The sequence below is a fragment of the Nomascus leucogenys genome, chromosome 20 (assembly GCF_006542625.1).
Source record: "Nomascus leucogenys isolate Asia chromosome 20, Asia_NLE_v1, whole genome shotgun sequence".
NCBI lineage: Eukaryota > Metazoa > Chordata > Mammalia > Primates > Hylobatidae > Nomascus > Nomascus leucogenys.
The window spans coordinates 1,430,571-1,451,220 of record NC_044400.1 but is presented as its reverse complement, the minus strand read 5'-3'; the positions used below and the strand labels follow the sequence as shown (position 1 = coordinate 1,451,220).

The following is a 20,650-nucleotide window of genomic DNA, read 5'->3' as shown; positions in this document are numbered from 1 at the left end:
TCTGTCCTGATTTTGGACCCTATGGAAGCCAGGCTGGCCTGGCAGGGTGGGGCCCCCGGATAGAACTGGGCAGGGGAGGGACAGGCCCGGCCTTTGTGTGTGTAGAGCTCAGCTCCCCACCCCCCACCCCCACATTCCTCTTCTAGGGTTTAGAAATCCCCGGAACCATTCCGGGCACAGGGCCTGCCCTGCCTGCTGGAGAAACAGAAAAGTCCCTTTTCCCTGACCCAGCTGGGGCTCTGAGTGGGGAGGGAAGGAGTGGGGACCGACCCGGGGCTGTGCCAGAAAAAGTGCCCTCAGGGCTACCTCTCCCCAGCCCTGGGCCCTCAGGTCCCCCCCGGGCACCAAGGCCTGTGCTGGGCACTGGGACCCCTGGAGAGACCTAGACCCTCTAGACCCTTTCAGAGCCAGGCCTGGGACCCTCCCGACCCCTCAGACCCCTTCAGAGCCAGGCCTGGGACCCTCCCGATCCCTGCTTGTTTCCTCCAGTTGGGGGCATGGCAGGCGTAAAGAGGGCCTCGGAGGACTCTGAGGAGGAGCCGTCAGGGAAGAAGGCTCCAGTCCAGGCGGCCAAGCTGCCCTCGCCCACCCCAGCCCGGAAGCCTCCATTATCTCCAGCCCAGACGAACCCTGTGGTCCAGAGGAGGAATGAGGGTGCAGAGGGCCCGCCCCCCAAGACTGTAAGCTCCCAGCCCACCCTCCGCCTGGTTCCCTGGGTTTTCCACCGGTGGGTGCAGAAGGGGCTTGTGGGACTACGTGCAGCCCTTAAACCACAGGACCCAGAGGGGGGTGCGGCCCCTAAGCCATGGGACCCGGAGGGGGATGTGGCTCCCACAGTCCAGGGCTCAGCCTTAGCAAGAGCCACCGGGACCGGCTCTCCAGGGCTCCATCAAGCCAGGGGTTGTGATCCCACTTTGTACAGATGGGTAAACTGAGTCCCAGGGAGGGCACAAAGGTGGGACAGAGCTTGAACCTAGATGGGCCCAGGACACCTCCCTCCTGGGGAGAGAAGGGTTGCTGGGCTATGCCCTGTACCCAAGGCCGGCTCTGCAGAGTGAACCCAGGCACTCCCACTTCTCAGAAGCAGAGTTGGGGTGGAAGGCGGTGGGCGAATAGCTGGTGGTTGGCAGCCCCTGCTATGCCTGGACTGCCACTCCAGGCTCCCAGGATGGTGGGAATTGGATGGGATCCGTGCCCCTAGATGGGGCAGGAGGCCTGGAATCTGTCCCCTGGCCCCCAGCCCCACCGAAGGACCACTAGCATCGGGCCCCAGCTCCCTCCCCAGGGCTGGGCTAGAGGCCCTGGACTGGGACTGCCGTTCGCCCGGGTGTGACCCCGACCGCAGCCCTGCTGGCGGCTCCTCTCCCTGCCAGTTCTCCATCTGTAAGATGGGCTCTTCCGGCCACCTGTGGGCTGCCGCCAGGAGGGAGGGCTGGGTGGACGACCACTCAGAGAGGTGCTGGCATCTTCCCCAGGACCAGGCGTTGGCGGGCAGCTTGGTCAGCAGCACCTGCGGGGTCTGCGGCAAGCACGTGCACCTGGTACAGCGGCACCTGGCCGACGGGAGGCTCTACCACCGGAGCTGCTTCAGGTGGGGCTGCCCTCTGCCCGCACGCCTGAGTGTGCCCCTCCCCTCCCCTCCCCTCCCACGGCTCCCATCCCCTCCCACCCGGCCTCCTCGTCCTCCTCCTTCACCTCCAACTCCTCCTCCTCTTCCTCCTCCTCCTCCCTCCTCCCTCTCCCCTCTCCCCTCCTCCCCCTCCTCCCCTCCCCCTCCCCATCTCCCCTCCTTCCCCTTCCCCCCTCCTCCATCCTCCCCCTTCCCCTCTCCTCCCCTTCTCCCTCTTCTCCCTCTCACTTTCCTCCTCCTCCTCCTTCCCATCCTCCCTTCCTCCTCCTCTCCATCCTCCCCCTCCTCTTCCTCCTCTCCCTTCTTTCCCTCCTCCTTACCCTCCTCTCCCCTTCTTCCTCTCCCTTCTCTCCCTCCTCTCCCTTCTCTCCCTCCTCCTCACCCTCCTCTCCCCCCTCCCTGTCCTCACCCTCCTCCTTCTCCCCTTTTCACTCTCCTCCCCCTCTTCTTCCTCCCCCTCCTCCTCTTCTTCCTCCCCCTCCTCCTCTTCCTCCTCTCCCTCCTCCTGCTCCTCTTCTCCCTCCTCCCCCTCCCCAGCCTTCTCCTCCTCACTCTCCTCCCGCGACTGCTCCTCCTCCTTACCCTCTTCCCCACCCCCCACTCTGTTGCTGATCGCCCAAGATGCTTTGCTGTTCCCAGACACCCAGGGCCTGATGCCCCTCACTAACCCCCAGTGCCCCCGTCGAGATGCCCTCCTGACTGTCCTTCCACACACACACCAGCTCAGTCTCCCTCCTGTGCCTTAGCCCTTCCCACTGGGGTGTTTTACTCAGCGGCCATCCCCAGCCCCTCCCTGCCACCCTGCACCCCGGGTGGGGGCTCCTAGGAAACAAGCGCTGTTCCCCCTACTTCTGTCCCCAGCTCTGCAAGGCTGGGGTGGGCTGGTCCCCCCAGTTCCATCCCCCATGCTGTGAGGCCAGGGTGGGTCGGCCCGGAGGTGGGACCTGGCGTGGCCTGTGGGTGCGTGTCTGCTGACCTGCACGAGCACCCTCTGGGGTTTGCACCCCAAACGAGGTTTTTGCTGGGGTCTGTGACTCAAGTGGTTAAGGACCCTGAGAAGAGGCGTTTGTTGAATGAATCAGCGACCTCATGAGTGGACACAGGAGTCCGCCATGCCTGCTCTCAGGAGCACGTGGTGAATGTGTGGCGGGGCGGGTGGTGCCGAGCTGGGGCTCCTGTGCCTTTCCTCCCCCAGGTGTAAGCAGTGCTCCTGCACGCTGCACTCGGGGGCCTACAGGGCCACAGGAGAGCCGGGCGCCTTCGTCTGCACCAGCCACCTCCCGGCGGCCGCCTCTGCAAGCCCCAAGTCGCTGGGTCTGGTCCCCCGACAGCCAGGGGCCACGGGTGTGGATTCCAGGACCTCCTGTTCCCCACAGAAGGCCCAGGAGGCGAACAAGGCCAGGCCGTTGGCCTGGGAGCCTGCTGCGGGCAACTCGCCTGCCAGGGCTTCCGTGCCAGCTGCACCCAACCCTCCAGCCACCAGCGCCGCGTCCGTCCACATGAGGAGCCCAGCCAGGTCCTCTGAGAGCCGCCTGGCCCCCACTCCCACGGAGGGGAAAGTCCGCCCTCGTGTGAGCAATAGCTCCCCGATGGGCTGGTCGTCAGCTGCCCAGTGCACAGCAGTGGCCGCCTCCCATCCCACTGTGCCCCCCAGTGCCCCAGACCCTCGCCTGGCCACACCCCAGGGCGGGGGAGACCCCCGAGTGGCAGCTCCTCAAACCACACTCAGTTCGAGCTCCACAGCTGCAGCCACGGTGGATCCCCCAGCCTGGACCCCGTCCGCCTCCAGGACCCAGCAGGCCCGGAATAAGTTTTTCCAAACATCAGCGGTGCCGCCCGGCACCAGCCCTGCTGGCAGGGGTCCCGCTCCATCACTTGCTGTATCCAAGGACAGCAGCAAGGAGCAGGCTCGGAACTTCCTCAAGCAGGCCCTCTCAGCGCTGGAAGAGGCTGGCGCTCCAGCGCCTGGCAGGTGAGTGGCATGGGGACTGAGGGACCTGGGGGTGTGGCCTCTATGCACCAGCCAGCAGGGTCCCCGGAGGCCAGAGGGGTTGGGGGCGCTGCCCCTCCCTGGCTGTGTGGCCCTGGGGACTGCACTTCCCCCAACCTGTTTCCTCCTCTGGGGAATGGGGAGGAGGAGCCAGGGTGGCAGTGCCTGTGCTCAGGGTGGTGGGAGCCAGGTCCTTACGGAAAAGCTGCTATCTGCATGTGCTCGGGTGTCATGGGTGTGGTGGCACTGCCACTCCGGGGCCCACTGTGCCGCACTCCCTTGGAACCCAAGGGCCCTACGCCCATTTCATGGATGCAGGGACAGGTTGCGAGTAGGACCCACACTGGCTGGTCTGAGTGGATGCGGGGACAGATTGCGAGTAGGACCCACACTGGCTGGTCTGAGTGGATGCGGGGACAGATTGCGAGTAGGACCCACACTGGCTGGTCTGAGTGGATGTGGGGACAGGTTGCCAGCAGGACCCACACTGGCTGGTCTGAGTGGATGTGGGGACAGGTTGCCAGCAGGACCCACACTGGCCGGGCTGAGCATCACCTTGTCTGACTGAGTCCAGCCAGGCCCTGACCTTCCACGCCTGGGCCCCGTGCCTGCCCGTGCCTGGACCCTGGGCAGATGACGTGGACGGGTAGAGGGGGGGTGCTGCGTCAGTTTCCAAAGACCCCCTCACTGGGCAGCTTACACAGCAGAAATCCACCCCCTCACAGCTCCGCAGGCCAGAAGTTCGACTTTGAGGTGTAGGAAGGGCCTCGTCCCCTCGCAGGGCACTAGGGGTGCACCTGTCCTTGTCTCTTCCAGCTCCCAGCGGCTCTGAGCGTTCTTGGCTTGTGGCCGCCTCCCTCCAGTCTCTGCCTCCGTTTCCACGTGGCCTTCTCTCTGTCTGTCTTCTCCTCTTCTGTCTCCTCTAAGGACGTGGTTATTGGACTAGGGTCCACCCTAACCCAGCGTGAGTGCATCTTAACATGATCACAGCTGCCAAGACGGTTTACAGATAAGGTCACACTCTGAGCTTCCCAGTGGACGTGAATTTTAGGGGTCACCATTCAACCAAGTACAGTCACTTAGTGAGTAAGGGCGCTTGTCGCAGTCTGGCTGACAACGCCGTTTGCTGCCCCGTATCATGGGGTGCAGGTGTCCCCTGCTCAGAACTGCCTCCTGCCCCCACACTGGTCAGCAGGGGGTGCTCAGAGCCTCCGGGGTGGTCACAGGCAGGAGAAGAGCGAGTTCGCTCTGCTCCTCCTGGCACTGGGGGGTGTCCAGGCATCCTAGGGACTGAGGATGACTGGGGGGTGCTCCAGGGAGTGCTTCGTAGGGGGTGGAGCGGGGGGCGTGTGTGGCTGGGGAGGAGCCCAGCTCCTCTGGGGAAGCCGGCCTGGCACACCTGAGCCCAGTGTAAAGGGAAAGGGGGGAGGGAAACTGGTTGTCGAGGGGGGTGGGGACATGGAGGCACTGGCTCGGGGTTGGGGAGGCACCTAGTGCCCCCACCTCAGGCTCTGGCAACCTCACTCCCGGCGTGTGCCCGAGGGAAGGCAGGAAGGCACGGAGGCCTTGTGTCTGGCCCTGTGTCTGTGTGTCTGGCCAGGCTGGAGAGACTGTGTCACATAGGCAGCCCAGGCCGGCCCAGGCTCTGACAAAGCCCCAGGTGCCTCCAGCCTGGGTGTGTGGTATGTTTAGGGGGTGGATATTTTAATCTCAGCCAACACTGGATTTCACAGGAGAGTAGAATCAGCCACAGCATATGCTCATGCCAGAAACAGGTGTCTGTGGCCTGTCCCTTACCAGGGTGGTCCGTCCTGTGGCTGGAGGCTGGGCATTGGGAGCAAGCTGCAGGGAGGCAGAGGGGTGGCCTGGCGCAATGATGGGGGAGGCGGAAGGGTGGCCTGGGGTGATGGTGGGCGGTGAAGTGTGGCCTGGGGTGATGGTGGGACTCCGTCCGGAGGCTGGGCATTGGGAGCAAGCTGCTGGGGAGGCGGAGGGGCAGCCTCAGGTGATGATGGGAGGGTGCCTGGATCCAGCTGTGCCTGATGCGTGCGCTTTTACTTACAGGCCCTCCCCAGCCACTGCCCCTGTTCCCAGTTCTCAGCCCCAAACTGAAGCACCACAAGCAAGTCCCTTAGCCAAGCCGTTACAGTCCACGTCTCCCCGGGCGCTTGGCCTCCCTTCGAGGATGGAACCGCCAGCCCCCCTGAGCACGAGCAGCACCTCTCAGGCATCTGCGTTGTCCCCAGCAGGCAGGAGGAGCTTGGCCGAATCCTCGGGGGTCGGCAGGGTGGGTGCTGGCTCCAAGCCGAAGCCAGAGGACCCAACGACAAAGGGTAAAAGCACCACCTTAACGCAGGGTGAGTAAGGGGCTGGGAGGCAGGAGGCCCCGGGGGCTCGCAGCTCTGGGACTCCCCCCCTGGCCGCTCTCTGCAGTGTGTGTGGTTTCACCGTCAGCCCCGCCCGCCTTCCTCTCCGTCTCGTCTCGTCTTGTCTCTGTCCTCCGTGACACCTGCTCACAGCCTCCTGGGGTCCTGGCAAGCTCTCTGTGCGGTGGCTGCAAACGTCCTCAGGGCTATGCTGTTTGCCGGCACCCAGCCCACCCCACCCGCACGTCCTGCAGGTGCCTGCAGCCCAGCTCTGCAGCGTCCCACTCAGCTCGGTCTGGCAGTGACACCCGGTGGCTCGCAGTGGCCTGGCTTGGCCGTGGTCTGCGGGGCCTCCTGTTCTCCGTGGTGTTTTGCGCTTCCTGCCTGTTGCTTTGTTTGACGATGTTGCACTGTTGCTATGGCACTCTGTGTCGCCACATACTGGAGATGGGACCCTGTGCCCCGTACCTCCCAGCAGTGTCCCGGAGACGGTGCCCTATGCCCCATCCCCTCTGCTGGTGTCCCAGTGATGGCACCCTGTGCCCTGTCCCCCATGGTGGTGTCCCGGTGACAGTGCCCTGTGCTGTGTCCCCCCCGGGTAGTGTTCTGGTGACGATGCCCTGTGCCCTGAGGGCTCTGGTGCCTCCCAGGCTGGGAGGTCTTCCTGGGGGCTCCCTGGACCACACGGTCCTGTTTTATGGCCTCATGTGTTTTCAGGAACAGGGAGCGAGCTTTTTTCTAGGCACCTGGCCATCACCCACCAGGGGTTAGTCCCCTGGGTGATCATGGCCCGGCTGGACAGGACGTGGGTGTAGGGCTTGTGAGGCCAACCCTGTGCCAGCTGGGAGGCCCAGGGCACGGGGATGGCCAGGCTACCCAGTGAGCTGTCAGCTGTGCCAGTACAGACCCCAGGCTCCCGGCGGCCCTGCTTTGATGCACGGCTCTGTCTCCCAACGTGGGGGCAGCCGAGTCCCCCTCCCTGCCCCCCTGCAGGAAACTGGCCATTCCTGCCACCTGGGGGTGCCTAGAAAAAAGCTAGAGGTTCCCGTGGCTTTATTAAGCTGGGCTCAGAGAACAAGCTGGGCTGCAAAGGGTTTTTCCAGATCCTTCCCTTCAGCTGAGTTCTCATTGTTAAAGCCACGCCCTGGGTCCTGCAGGACCCAGGAGCCAACAAAGCCTGCAGACAGGCAGCTGTGGCTCAGGTGTTCCCCTTGCACAGGTGGACAGAGGATCAGAGTCCACGGGGCTCACCCTGCCATGTCCCCATCCATTCGGCAGAAGGGGAAGTTGAGGCCCAGAGGCAGGGAGAGCTTCCCCCAGGGACACACAGCACGGGAGACCCAGCTGGGAGCCCCTCCCCTGACTCCCTGCCCAGTGCTCCTCATGCCCACTGGCCAGCTGGCTGTGGGGGTGTCTGAGGGTGGAGTGGCTATGGGAAGATGGCAGGGGGAGGCACAGCCATCCTTGCAGACACCCCATTCCCAGCACTCCTGCCTCACGCCCAGACTGCTTGCCTCCCACCCAGACAGGAGCGCCAGCCCCCAGGAAGGCCAGGAGGACGGGCCGGCAGGATGGAGAGCGAATCTGAAGCCTGTGGACAGGAGAAGCCCAGCTGAGAGGTTAGGGATGGGTGGGGCTGGCCCAGGGCCTGGTACACCATAGGTGCTTAATGCAGTGAGTATGTAATCGACCGATTGACACGCCTATCCAGGGATGGACGCACCTCCCTGTGAGTAGCAGAGGCCAAGTCACCCCTGCCTGAGGGACATGGGGGCCGCTGTACCTGGTTTGGGGGCAGCGTTGCTGCGTGTCTCACTTGGACATGGCAGCACCCGTGTGGGTTCACGCACGATGCCTGCAGCTGGGGTGCAGTCTCCCCATGTGTGGGTCCCGTGGGGCCCAGAGCTCATGCCTGGAGTCTTGTTTGCACCACAGCAGGTAGCGGTGGACACATCTGTGTTTGCAGGAGGGTCCCAGCAGGTGTAGTCGGTGGGCTGGGAGGTGGCATTTGCTCAGGCCACCTGCTCCCTCGGGCTGGTCTGCATATGGCCTGGGAGCCCCTCCAGGTGGGCCAGGCCTGGGGCTGGTGGTTTGGGTTCTGACCTCATGCCTTCTGCCCAGGACTCTGAAGCCCAAGGAACCACGGGCCCTGGCAGAGCCGAGGGCGGGGGAGGCCCCCAGGAAGGTCTCAGGCAGCTTTGCTGGGAGTGTCCACATCACCCTGACCCCCATGAGGCCTGACAGGACCCCGCGCCCAGCCAGCCCAGGACCCAGCCTCCCAGGTACTGCTGGACGGGACCCTGGGGCCCCCGGGTGCCTAGCTGGCCCTCCCCCTTGTGTGGGGGTCCCAGGACTGGACCTGTAGTGCCACCTCCTGGGGCGTGCGGGGAGGTGCTCTGGTCAGCCAGAGAAGCTGGTGGTCCTGGGCAGGCTTGTGTGCACGTGTGTTCATGTGTGTGATGCATGTGTACATCTGTGTTCATGTGTGTGATGCCTGTGTATCCGTGTTCATGCGTGATGCATGTGTCCATGTGCACATCTGTTTATGCATGTGATGCATGTGTATGTGTTCATGTGTGATGCATGTGTCCATAAGTACATCCGTGTTTGTGTGTGATGCATGTGTATCCATGTTCATGTGTGATGCATGTGTCCATGTGTGCATCCGTGTCGTGTGTGATGCATGTGTGCATGTGATATGTGTCCATGTGTATGTGTTCATGTATGTGATGCACGTGCATGCGTGTCCATGTATGTGATGCGTGTGTTCATGTGTACATGTGTTCACGTGATGCATGTGTCCATGTGTACATCCATGTGATGCAGTGGTGCAGCCGTTCGTGATGCATGTGTCCGTGTGTGCGTGTTCATGCGTGTGACGCATGTGTTCGTGTACATCCATGTGATGCATGTGTATGCAACCGTGTTCATGCGTGTGATGCATGTGTGTGCAACCGTTTGTGATGCATGTGTCCGTGTGTGCGTGTTCATGCGTGTGATGCATGTGTTCGTGTACATCCATGTGATGCATGTGTATGCAACCGTGTTCATGCATGTGATGCATGTGTGTGCAACTGTTTGTGATGCATGTATCTGTGTGTGCATGTTAATGCGTGTGATGCATGTGTTCATGTACATCTGTGTTCATGTGTGATGCATGTGTCCGTGTACATCCATGTGATGCATGTGTATGCAACCGTGTTCATGCGTGTGATGCATGTGTGCAACCGTTTGTGATGCATGTGTCCGTGTGCATGTGTTCGTGCGTGTGATGCATGTGTTCATATGTACACCTGTGTTCATGTGTGATGCATGTGTGTGCATGTGTGCAACTGTGTTCATGTGTGTGATGCATGTATCCATGTGTGGATCTATGTTCATGCATATGATGCATGTGTGTCCATGTGTGCACCCGTGTTCATGTGTGTGATGCATGTGTATGCACAAACATCTGTGTGTATTCCCAGCACTCACAGCTGCCCTGGATCCATATCTAGCTCTCGTGCCACTTCCTGTGTGACCTTGAGCAGCCAGCAACCCCCTGGGTTAGCCCCCTGGGGAGACATGGCCAGGTTGGGCAGGACGTGGGTATAGGGCTTGTGATGCCAACCCTGTGCCAGTCGGGAGGCCCAGGGCACGGGGATGGCCGGGCTACCCAGCAAGCTGTTGGCTGTGCCAGCACAGACCCCAGGCTCCCAGTGGCCCTGCTCTGAAGCGTGGCTCTGTCTCCCCACCTGGGGGCAGCCAGGTCCCCCTCCCCACCCCGTCGCAGGAGACTCGCCGTCCCTGCCAGCCTCGATGTTTCTGACAACTGGCTTCGGCCGGAGCCCCCTGGCCAGGAAGCCCGAGGGCAGAGCTGGAAGGAGGAGGAGAAGAAACCCCACCTTCAGGGCAAACCAGGTCAGCCCCAGAGACGCCGCTGCCGTTAGGGGTGTAGGTGAAGGGATCCTTCCTCTGAGGAGGCAATGCCTGCTGGGGCTTTGGAGGATGCATAGGAGCTCATAGGACCTGGAATGGAGGGAAAGGATCCAGCCCCGTGCCCCAGGCCCTCCCTCATGAATAGAGACCCTAGCTGTCTCAGAGCACCTTGTCACAAACTCCTGATGATGATGGAATGTCTGCTCCTGGCAGCTTGAGGGACTGGGGTGGCTGGGGTGTTGCTGACCTGCAGGAGGGCAGGGTGCAGGGTGGGGCTGGGCCTGGAGGCCACATGTCTGTGGGGCTGGGGCAGGGCAGCCCAGTGGGCATGCGGGGCATTAGGGAGGCAGGGCTGGGGCCAGCTGTGCTGAGGTCAGGCCCCTTCCAAGCTGTGTCCTGGTCACGTTGGGCCTGGTGGCCGAGGCCCCAGAGGCTCATCCTGCCCCTTCTCCAGGGAGACCCTTGTTCCCGGCCAATGTCCCTGCTCTGCCTGGCGAGACGGTGACCTCCCCGGTCAGGGTGAGTAGCGGTGGGGAACCGGGCAGGGGCCCAGCCCTCCGGCATCCTCACCGCCTCTCCGTTCCCAGCTGCACCCCGACTACCTCTCCCCGGAGGAGATACAGAGGCAGCTGCAGGACATCGAGAGGCGGCTGGACGCCCTGGAGCTCCGCGGCGTGGAGCTGGAGAAGCGACTGCGGGCGGCCGAGGGAGGTGAGCGCCTCGGCCTGGCCCTGGGCCACCCCGACTCCCACAGACACCCTCAGTCCTGGGGCTGGGGGCCGTGAACTCTGGCGGGCCCCCCTGCCCCAGCTGGCTCCTCTCCCCAGATGACGCTGAGGATAGCCTCATGGTGGACTGGTTCTGGCTCATTCACGAGAAGCAGCTTCTGCTGAGACAGGAGTCAGAGCTGATGTACAAGTGAGAGCCCAGCCATGGGCCCCTCCTCGAAGGCCAGGACCTCGTTGTGGGCTGGGCAGGCCAGGCGGGGGACAGGAGTGCAGAGTCAGGCCTCAGACGCGTGTCTGTGTGGCAGGTCCAGGACCTCGTGGCGGTCTGGGTGGGCCAGGCGGGGGACAGGAGCGCAGAGTCAGGCCTCAGACGCGTGTCTGTGTGGCAGGTCCAGGACCTCGTGGCGGTCTGGGTGGGCCAGGCGGGTGACGGGGCGGCAGAGTCAGGCCTCAGATGCGTGTTTGTGCGGCAGGTCCAAGGCCCAGCGTCTGGAGGAGCAGCAGCTGGACATCGAGGGCGAGCTGCGCAGGCTCATGGCCAAGCCCGGTGCGTCCCCCGCGCGCCAGCCAAGGGGCCCCAGCCAGGGACACCGCGGCCCCCAGGGTGCCTGGGGGCCGGCTCTGTGAGGCCACCTGACTATCCTGGTGGTGAGACCTTCCCTGGAGCCAGGCGGGCCCATGTTTGAGTTTCAGCTCTCCCACCTCCTGGCTGTGTGTCCTCAGCCAAGGCACTTAACCTTGCTGTGCTTGGGTTTCAGCCCCTGCAAAGTGAGGATGCTCGTAGCATCCACCTCACACAGCTGTTGTGAGGATTAAACACATCAATGTGCATAACGCATTTAGTGTAGCAACAGTCAGGGTGAGCCATGGGCATTTGTCTTGTGATGCCGGGTGCCCTGACTGAGGGCACAGGCCCTGGCCATCTGCCTCTGCCCTTTCCTTGCTGTGCGGCAGGGACAGCGACACCCTGAGCCTCAGTGTCCATATCTCTGCAGCAGGTGGTGTTTCTGCGAGATGACGGGGAAGGGTCCCAGCGCATAGACTCTGACGTGGCCATTCCTTCCTTCATTCACTCATTCACTCACTCATTCATTCATTCATTCACTCATTCATTCATTCTGCTCCAGATGCCCCCAAGACCCCACCTTCCTCCAAAAGAGGAGCCTGGCACTTGGGGGGTGGGGACATTGTGTCCTGTGAGGGGCATGGCAGCGGCGGAGGGGGGCTTCTGCTGACAGAGCCGTCCCCACAGAGGCTCTGAAGTCACTGCAGGAGCGGCGGCGGGAGCAGGAGCTGCTGGAGCGGTATGTGAGCACCGTGAATGACCGCAGTGACATCGTGGACTCGCTGGACGAGGACCGGCTCCGGTGAGGGGCAGGCGCCGGGGCCCCCTCCCAGCCGGGCCAGGTCACCCGGTCCATGCTTCCGGCCCTCAGGGTCAGCCAGCCCCGTAGAACTTTCTGTCCAGGTGGTTACTGTCTGTGCTGACTGGTACAGTAGCCAGGGGCCACATGTGGCCATCGGGAACTTTTTAAAGTCTTTTTTTTTTTTTTTGAGACAGAGTCTTGCTCTGTCACCCAGGCTGGAGTGCAGTGGTGCGATCTTGGCTCACTGCAACCTCTACCTTCCAGGTTCAAATTATTCTCTTGCCTCAGCTTCTCGAGTAGCTGGGATTACAGGCGCACACCACCACACCCGGCTAATTTTTTTGTTTTTGTTTTGTTTTGTTTTTGAGACAGTTTTGCTCCTGTTGCCCAGGCTGGAGCGTAGTGGTGCAATCTCGGCTCACCGCAACCTCTGTCTGCTGAGTTCAAGCGATTCTCCTGCCTCAGCCTCCTGAGTAGCAGGCTCGTACCACCATGCCCGGCTAATTTTTTCTATTTTTGATAGAGACGGGGTTTCACCATGTTGGCCAGGCTGGTCTTCAACTCCTGACCTTAGGTGATCTGCCTGCCTTGGCCTCCCAAAGTGCTGGGATTACAGGCATGAGCCACCATAACCGGCCATAAAGTCTTAGTTTTTTTGTTGTTGTTGTTGTTTTTTTGTATTTTTTTTTTTTTGAGACGGAGTCTCGCTCTGTCACCCAGGCTGGAGTGCAGTGGCACGATCGCCACTCACTGCAAGCTCCGCCTCCCAGGTTCACGCCATTTTCCTGCCTCAGCCTCTGGAGTAGCTGGGACTACAGGCGCCTGCCACCACACCCGGCTAACTTTTTTGTATTTTTAGTAGAGACGGGGTTTCACCATGTTAGCTAGGATAGTCTCGATCTCCTGACCTCGTGATCCACCCGCCTCAGCCTCCCAAAGTGCTGGGATTACAGGTGTGAGCCACCACGCCCGGCCAAAGTCTTAGTTTTTAACTTGAAGTTCCAAGGCCACGTGCGTCTCCTGGCTCCTGCACAGACTGTGTGACTGTCCCCGACAGCTTTCCTGTCTCATCTCATGAGGGGTCCAGCACATGGCATGCTGGGTCAGCACCTGAAGTCCACCTCTATGAGACCCTCTGGGAGTGTGAAGGGGCCTTGGCACAGGTTGGCCCAGGCCCTCCTGTCCCAGGTCACTGGTGTGACCGGCCCAGGGCCCTCCTGTCCAGGTGACTGGTGTGGCCGGCCCAGGGCCCTCCTGTCCCAGGTCACCAGGTCAACCCAGGCCCTCCTGTCCCAGGTCACCTGTGTGGTCGGCCCAGGCCCTCCTGTCTAGGACACTGGTGTGGTCGGCCCAGGCCCTCCTGTACCTTGTCACTGCTGAGGGTCTGGCTCTGGAGAGGGCAGGGATCTGGCATTGGTGGGAGCAGGGTCCCGAGGTGTGGCCTGTCAGCAGGAAGGGGCAGGTGACATGGGTCCAGGTGGGGCTCAGGGCTGGGGTGCCACTGCTGGAGACTGTCCGGGGGCCCCTCCAGGGCACGTTGCCATTGCCGTTATCGCTCACGGCCACCTGGTCCCGTTTCAGGGAACAAGAGGAGGACCAGATGCTGCGGGACATGATTGAGAAGCTGGGTGACTGGGCCAGGGATGCTGGGGGCTGGGCTGGCTGGCTGGGTGGGCCGGGCCTCCAGCTGGGGGTGGGGGGCCGGGTGTCGGGCCCCCCCTTAGCCTTGGTGACAGGACAGGCAGGTTCACCCTGAGGGTGAGAGCTCCCTCCCATCACTAAGAGAGCCAGGGGCAGCTGGTGACCATGTGGTCATGGTGGGGACCAGCCTTCCGGGGCACCCAGTCGGGGCGGGTTCTCACGTGGGAGGGCACAGGGCTTCCTGCAGGCTCGGAGGCCCAGGGCGGACTGTGGCCAGTGGAAGGGAAGGATGTTTCTGGCAGGGGGACTTGTGTGGGCCATGGCCATGCGGCTGTGGCAATGAGCGCGGCCTCACTGTCCACCTGTCCCCTAGGCCTCCAGAGGAAGAAGTCCAAGTTCCGCTTGTCCAAGATCTGGTCACCAAAAAGCAAAAGCAAAAGCAGCCCCTCTCAGTAGTAGCCCGTGGGGCCGTGGGCTCGGCCCGGACCCAGCATCCGGACTTGGACTCGGGGCCGTGGGCTCGGCCCGGACCCGGCATCCGGACTTGGACTCAGGAAAGGCCTCCTGTCCCTACAAGGGGCATGTGGACAGCAGGGACCTGTGCTACCGTCTGTGGCCTCAATAAAGAAACCGACCACACGGCCCCAGCCTCCTACGTGCCCCCGTGTTTGCCTCAGTGCCCCTGGGCGGCCCTGCACCTGCCTGGGGTCTCGCCTGCCTCCCAGCTCTGCCTGCAGCACGAACGTGCTCCGTGGCCTCGAGCAGGAGCCGACCCTCTCAGGGCCTGGCCCTCGAAGGTGGGCCCTTTCATAGCTTCCTGGCACAGATGGGCTGGTGGGAGCCTCAGAGGAGGCTGGAGACTGGGAACTCTTGGGTGCTGGGTTGCCATGTATCGGTGCCCTGAGAGCTGTGACCTTGTTCTCCCAGGACTGGGACCTGGGATGGGGGATTGTGAGCGGTGGTCCCTGGTCAGGGAGACTTCCGGGTGGCCAGGACAGGACGTGGGCTGCCCCATCCTTTCTGACTCCCACTGAGAGTGGATGTCGTGGGAGGAGCACTCAGTCAGAAGTGCAGCTTCCCCGTAAGCCTCAGTCTCCCCATCTGTGTGGAGAGGGGTGGCCTCAGCTGCTTGTCGCTGCGCTGTTTCAGCTGCTGTGGGAGCCTCTGCAGCGGTCCTGGGGAACCCTCAGCCATGGCAAAGCACCAGTGCTCTCCACCTGGTGGCTGGTGGGGTCGGGACCCCACGGGTCCCAGCACGGCCAGAGCAGATTCAAGAGCCTGGAGCCCCTGCCGTGTGCACGTGGGCCCTGGGGAGCTTGTGCTGGGCAGACCTCCGCGTTCCGTGGCCTTCACTGTGCCTTCAAGGGTCTCAGACTCCTGGAACATGAGCTGGGTGTGGGGTATTGAAGGGAGGGTGGGCTGGGGGGCACGGATGGAGCACAGCCTCTGCAGTCACAGCTCTGCTCCTGGCAGCTGTTTGGCCTTGGGCTAGGGCACTGCCGTCTCTGAGCCTTTGGTGACATGGGCTGCCTGGGGGCTGTGTGAGGATTGGAGGGGCCCGCCGGTGTGCCTCGGGCAGTGATGAGAGTAGAGGAGCACTGAGGTGCTCTCTTGCCCTCTGCTGACAGTGAGACCCCTGCTCCCTCCCTCTGTACCCCCTGCTCCCGCCGGCCACTCGGGGCCCCCGTGGAGGGAAAGGGGCCCCCCCAGGTGAGGCCAGTGGGTCACCTGCACAGAGCAGTGGGTGGGGAACGGGGCCGTTCTCTGCCTGGCCCTGAGGTCTCTCTTGGAGTCAGGCCACTGGGACTAAGTGTGTTGGTGGAAACTCCCTGTGCCCTCCGAGGACTGGGAGGCAGTGGCTGGCAGCAGCGGGACCCTGAGCCTCCAGGAGACTTCTGCAGGGGGTTCTCACCTGGGTGTTGAGGAGTAGGGGTCCCTCGGTGGATGGGCAGGGCGTGTCCCATTGCAGGAACAGCATAGGCAATGATCTGGGAGCTTGAAGATGTGCGGTGGGGCAGGGTGGGGCGGGGCCGGGGTCAGGTGAGGCGGGGCGGGGCGGGGCCGGGGTCAGGTGGGGCGGGGCGGGGCGGGCCGGGGTCAGGTGGGGGGGCGGGGGGGTCAGGTGGGCGGGCGGGCCGGGCAGGTGGGCGGGGCGGGCCGGGGTCAGGTGGGGCGGAGCGGGTGATGGAGAGAGGGGCTCCGTCAGGGCCTGGGCCAGCGGGGACTCTCCAGGTGCAGCAATGTGGCCTCGTTCCTCGGGCACTGGGCGCCTCGGGTGGTTCTGAGCAGAAGCCCCAGGGCCTCTGCTGTGTTAGGAGCATGACGCCGTGGAGGACGGTCTGGACTGGGTCCCGGAGCTGAGCCTGTGGGTCCCCGGGGATCTCAGCACCCTGCTTACGTTCCAAGGCCTGACCCGCCGCAGTGTGGCCTCTTCACCACCAGGGGGAGGCAGAGAGCCACTTAGCGGCGAGGGGCAGCCGGGGGCCAGAATAGCTCCGTTGTTCAGATAGGGAAACTGAGGCTGGGAGAGGGCTACGGCTCTCCCACGTCACACAGCAAGCGAGGTGGGGCCAGGGCATGGGGCTGCATAGCGTTTTGGAGACCGGAATGGGAAGGGAGTGTTGTCCAGCAAGTTAGGGGTGTGGCACCTGGGTCCCGGTCCTGCTGCGGACTCACACCCGGGGGTGTCCCACCGCAGGGCCAGGAAGCTTCTGCCCCCACCATCAGCCCCCTGCATCTGGGGACCTCAGAAGCAGCCCTGGGGTGCCACATGCGCTCCAGGCTGGTCACACAGTTGGTGCTCAGTGATCAGAGCCCCTGCAACAAGTGGTCAGGTCCTCCAGGCGCGAAGCCGGCCCTGTGGGATGTCCTTGCTGCCCACCAGGGGCCCAGCACCTGCAGACCCCGGTGACACCATCACGGTGAGACAGGCAGGAGCGCAGCCCTGGGGCCATGGGCATTGGCCAGGCCCTGTGATGCCCGTGCTGCAGGAGGCTGTGAGGATGGGCGTGGGACTCCCCTAGCAGCCGCTCGGGCACAGGTGGGGCTGGCTGTGCCGCCGCCCGGCTCCTGCAGTGGCTGCCCCAACCCCAATGTGGAAGAGTTTCAGCCCGGGCCCCACCCACCCTAGATGATCCCCCACAACTTTCAGGGAGGGCAGAGGCGTGCAGCTCCCCAGGGGCCTGGCTGGACGTCACCCACACCTACCAGAGACTCCGGGTCATCGTCTCGTGCCTGTGCATGTGGCACGTGGTCCATGCACGTTTCAGCGGCTTTCCCTCTACAGACATGGCTAGGAACAGCCAGTCTTCCCGAATGGATATGGGGGTGGGTGGGGCCGCAGAGAAAGGGAGGAACTGTTCCCTGACCCACACCCCCGGCGGCCCCGGTATCTGCACTGGCCTCAATACTACAGCCTCAGGTCTGGGGATCGAGGGCTGGATTGAGGAGTGTTCTGGGCTGAGGGACCAGTGTGGTCCTTCTGGTGAGCTCCGGGGTGGGGAGCTGACACTGGCCCCGTGCGGCTGCAGCAGGAGGGACAAGGAGGGGGGCAAGGCTGGGCCAAGCAGGGTCTCCAGTGGGATGCTCGGAATTTGGACTTGGACTTGAGTGGCCCCTCCAGGCCAGGCACAGGGGTCCAGCCCAGCCATTACAGGGCACTGGTCTGTGGGAGGGTGGGGACAGCTGGTGGGGACTCATGCTCACCCCTTGGGAAGCCGGGACAGGCTTGGGCTGATTCCCAGGAGTTCCTCCAGCCTCACCTGCCGTCACCCTTGCCCCCTCCGCTCTGGCTGCCCGGCCTTGGCCACGGGCGTTTGCATTTGCTGGTCCTGCTGCTGGGGCCCCTGCACTCCACACAGCTGGCATCCTGCTATCTCTGCTTAACTGTGCCCTCTTCAGAGAGGCTCCCTGCCCCTCACCCTGATTTATTTCTTTCTTTTTAGAGACAGGGTCTCACTCTGTTGCCCAGACTGGAGTGCAGTGGCATGGTCAAGGCTCCCTGCAGCCTTGACCTCCTGGGCTCAAGTGAACCCCCCACTTCAGCCTCCCAAGTTGCTGGGACACCCAGCGCACACCACCACGCCCAGCTAATTCTTAAAATTTTTTTTTGTAGAGACACGGTTTTGCCATGTTGCCCAGGCTGGTGTTGAACTCCTGGCCTCAAGCAATCCTCCTGCCTTGGCCTTCCAAAGTGCTGGGATGACAGGCGTCAGCACACGGCCACCCTGCTTTATTTCCAGCACTTGGAACGCACCTGTGTTTAGATGCTTGTTTGGGCTTCCTCTCTGTGACGGATCCTCCGGAGGTCTGGGCTCCTTCGTCTCTGCCACGCCATCCTCAGCGCCTAGAACAGTGCCTGGCACACAGCAGGAACCTGATGAGGATTTGTTGAATGAATGAATGACACCAGGGCTCAAGGCCACTCCGGGACTCAGTCTTCTCACCTGTCAAGGGGGCTAGCACCTGGCCCACGGTTGCTAGCTGGTCCACTGGTCCAGGGAGACAGACCTGCCTGAACCTGACTGGTTTCATACTTGTGGGACCCCCGGGGCTGCCCCTGCCCTGACTGGGGTGGGAGGATTAAATCAGGTCTCGTGGGTGGTGGAGCCACTGCCAGCGGGCACACACCAGGCACCTCCTGCCCTACCCGGACTTGGGCTGAGCAGGGGAGGGACAGGGAGGGACTTGGGAAGAGAGCACAAGGTCTCTTGGGGGATTTTCCGGGCATCTCAGAATGGGGGGCCATCCTGTTCCCTGGGGCCCAGAGAGGGAGCCCGGCCCTGGCCCTGAGTGATGAGGACAGCCCGGCCGGGCCCAAAGGCCACCCCCCACCCTGATCTGTGTAGGCTGTGGGGTCCCGGCTGGGGCCTGGGAATGTCATGGCTGGGCTGCCCGGCAGAGAGTGGGGGATTGACACGCAGAGCTGACCCCAGCTGCTTCCATGGCGGGGCCCCCTCACCCCTGCGGGCCCGTCTGCCCTGCCCAGGCTTCCTCCTCCAGCCCTGCCCCAATGCACAGGAACTGGCTTGGCCCTTCCAACAGCACCTCAGCTACCCCCAGACCCCTTTTCAGAGGACGGCGATGAGGCCAGAGATGGGAGGGACCTTCCCAGTCCCTGAGCCTGCCAGGGTGGGCCCGGCTTGGGGTGGGGAAAGGGGCTGCTGCTGGCTGGGGCAAGAGTTGGAGGGGTCTTCGATGGGGGTATGGCCATGCCCTGTGCCATGAAGCCCCTCACAGAAACTAGGGAGTCGTGGGCAACACTCTGTCCCTGTGACAGGAGGGGAAACTGAGTCACGGAGTGCCCAGGGCCCCATGGCAGGAGTGGGCAGGACCTGGTTTTTGTGCCTTGGCCTCCATCTGGGAGGAGGCAGGGAGCAGAGCTCAGACTCCTCCCAATGAGGGCCCCCCATGTGGCTCTGCTGCACGGCCCCAGTTGGGGGGCTGCCTAGGGGAGGGCCTCTGGGAAGCCCACAGTTACCCCCAGGCAGAAACGTCTGTGGCAGGCACCTCTGCAGCCTGGCCTCCTTCCAACCTCGAGCGGCTGCTGTGAGGGTGTCCGGGAAGAAGGAGCTTTTCCTGGGTCTCCTCCTGGCTTCTTCTTGCCCCTCCACGTCCTTCCAGGGCCTCACGGGGACCCCAGGGCCGGCCATGCCTTGATTCTCGGGTGAATCATGGAGAAGGGGCCCCATTTGGAGCCCGAGACGCAGGGGGCTGACGGCTGCCATGCAGGCTTGCTTCCCAGCGGCCATTCCCTGCCAGACCCACCCTCACCTTTGTGGGGCCCGGGACAGAGTTGAGCCCAAAGCTCCCCCCACTTCTCCTCCCCGGACGCCCTGCTTAGCTTTGGGAGGGAGGAACCTCCCACCTCGGGCCTGGGAGCCTCCACGCCAGCACTGGGAAGGCCTCAGGAGGACTCGAAGGGGCTTTCAGGGGTGTGCGCTCAGGGAATTCTGGGGTCCCGGGTGCTGGGGCATCAGGTGGGAGGTGGACATGAGCTCTGGGTGGCCCCCTCAGCCCTGCAGACCCCGCCAGGAGGGGCACAGCCAGATCATGCGTCCGGGCCCTGCTCCTGTCTGCAGACCCCCTGCTGGGGGAACTGCCCTCAGCCTGAAGCTGCTCTGGCTCCTACTGGGCTGGAACTCGGACTCCCAGGGCCCTGCTCCCCGGGGACCCTCCCAGCAGAGACCTTTGACCAGCCGGCTGTGACGGGTCCTGACACCCCATCTGTCTGTCGGTCCACCTAGGTGTTCCCCTCCGGGCCGGCCTGCCGTGACGATCACAGCCGTGCCGTCTCAGGTCACAGTTTTGGATTCTGCGCTAACGAGATCTCCCAGGTGGGCCGGAAACACTGATGAAGACGGATAGAAAAAACACCAGCCCACCGGATTATTAATGAAGATAATCACACACACACCTTCGTCGGCAGCCGGCCTGACACTTTATAAAGCACGTTAGGATATAATCCAATTGAAACTGCAATATCGAGAACATCTCATCTTATCACAAATTGAAATTATATCACATTCCTCTTTTCTTAAATTAAAAAGCTAAAACCTTTTCGTTTGCTCCCACACAGTTGTGTAAAACTTAATCAGTGGTTTTAACAACATTATATTTCCATATGGGCCATTTCTAGTCTCGACTTACGGGGGAGAACTTTCTGGAAAAGGGGCGATTGGCTTTGTAAGCAGGAGCAGCAGGCCTGGAGCCGGTGCCCGGCAAGATGGACTTGGCCTCATCTGCACGTAGGCGGTGGCTGGGATCGGGGTCCGAGGATATACCAGGGATGGTGGAGGGATTTCAGCGGATGCATGTTCCCATTTTAAGAATTGCCACCTTAAATATATATATGATATCTATATGATATCTACCATATATATGATATCTATATGATATCTATCATATATATGATATATATATATGATATATATATATATATATATGAGACACAGTCTCGCTCTGTTGCGCAGGCTGGAGTACAGTGGCACAATCTCGGCTCACTGCAACCT

At 62.5% G+C, this 20,650-nt stretch overlaps 1 protein-coding gene across 7 annotated transcripts in view; it reads left to right on the top strand.

Moving 5' to 3' along the window:
- MICALL2 (MICAL like 2) overlaps positions 1–20,209 on the top strand; it is a 31,815-nt gene extending 11,606 nt beyond the window's left edge. For 2 of the 7 annotated variants that reach the window (XM_030800877.1, XM_030800879.1), the window contains 15 exons: positions 490–680; positions 1,476–1,591; positions 2,826–3,602; positions 5,685–5,977; positions 7,512–7,605; positions 8,108–8,268; positions 9,731–9,886; positions 10,359–10,423; positions 10,492–10,615; positions 10,732–10,822; positions 11,106–11,179; positions 11,885–11,999; positions 13,581–13,622; positions 14,014–14,437; positions 19,886–20,209. In XM_030800877.1, coding sequence (XP_030656737.1) covers positions 490–680; positions 1,476–1,591; positions 2,826–3,602; positions 5,685–5,977; positions 7,512–7,605; positions 8,108–8,268; positions 9,731–9,886; positions 10,359–10,423; positions 10,492–10,615; positions 10,732–10,822; positions 11,106–11,179; positions 11,885–11,999; positions 13,581–13,622; positions 14,014–14,437; positions 19,886–19,993 — 2,831 coding nt within the window. In that variant the 3' untranslated portion in view covers positions 19,994–20,209. Of the gene's footprint in view, positions 1–489; positions 681–1,475; positions 1,592–2,825; positions 3,603–5,684; positions 5,978–7,511; positions 7,606–8,107; positions 8,269–9,730; positions 9,887–10,358; positions 10,424–10,491; positions 10,616–10,731; positions 10,823–11,105; positions 11,180–11,759; positions 12,000–13,580; positions 13,628–14,013; positions 14,438–19,885 lie in introns of those variants that run through there. The other 5 variants (XM_030800878.1, XM_030800881.1, XM_030800880.1 and 2 more) reach the window with 5 other exon arrangements.
- Positions 20,210–20,650: the final 441 nt, after the last annotated feature.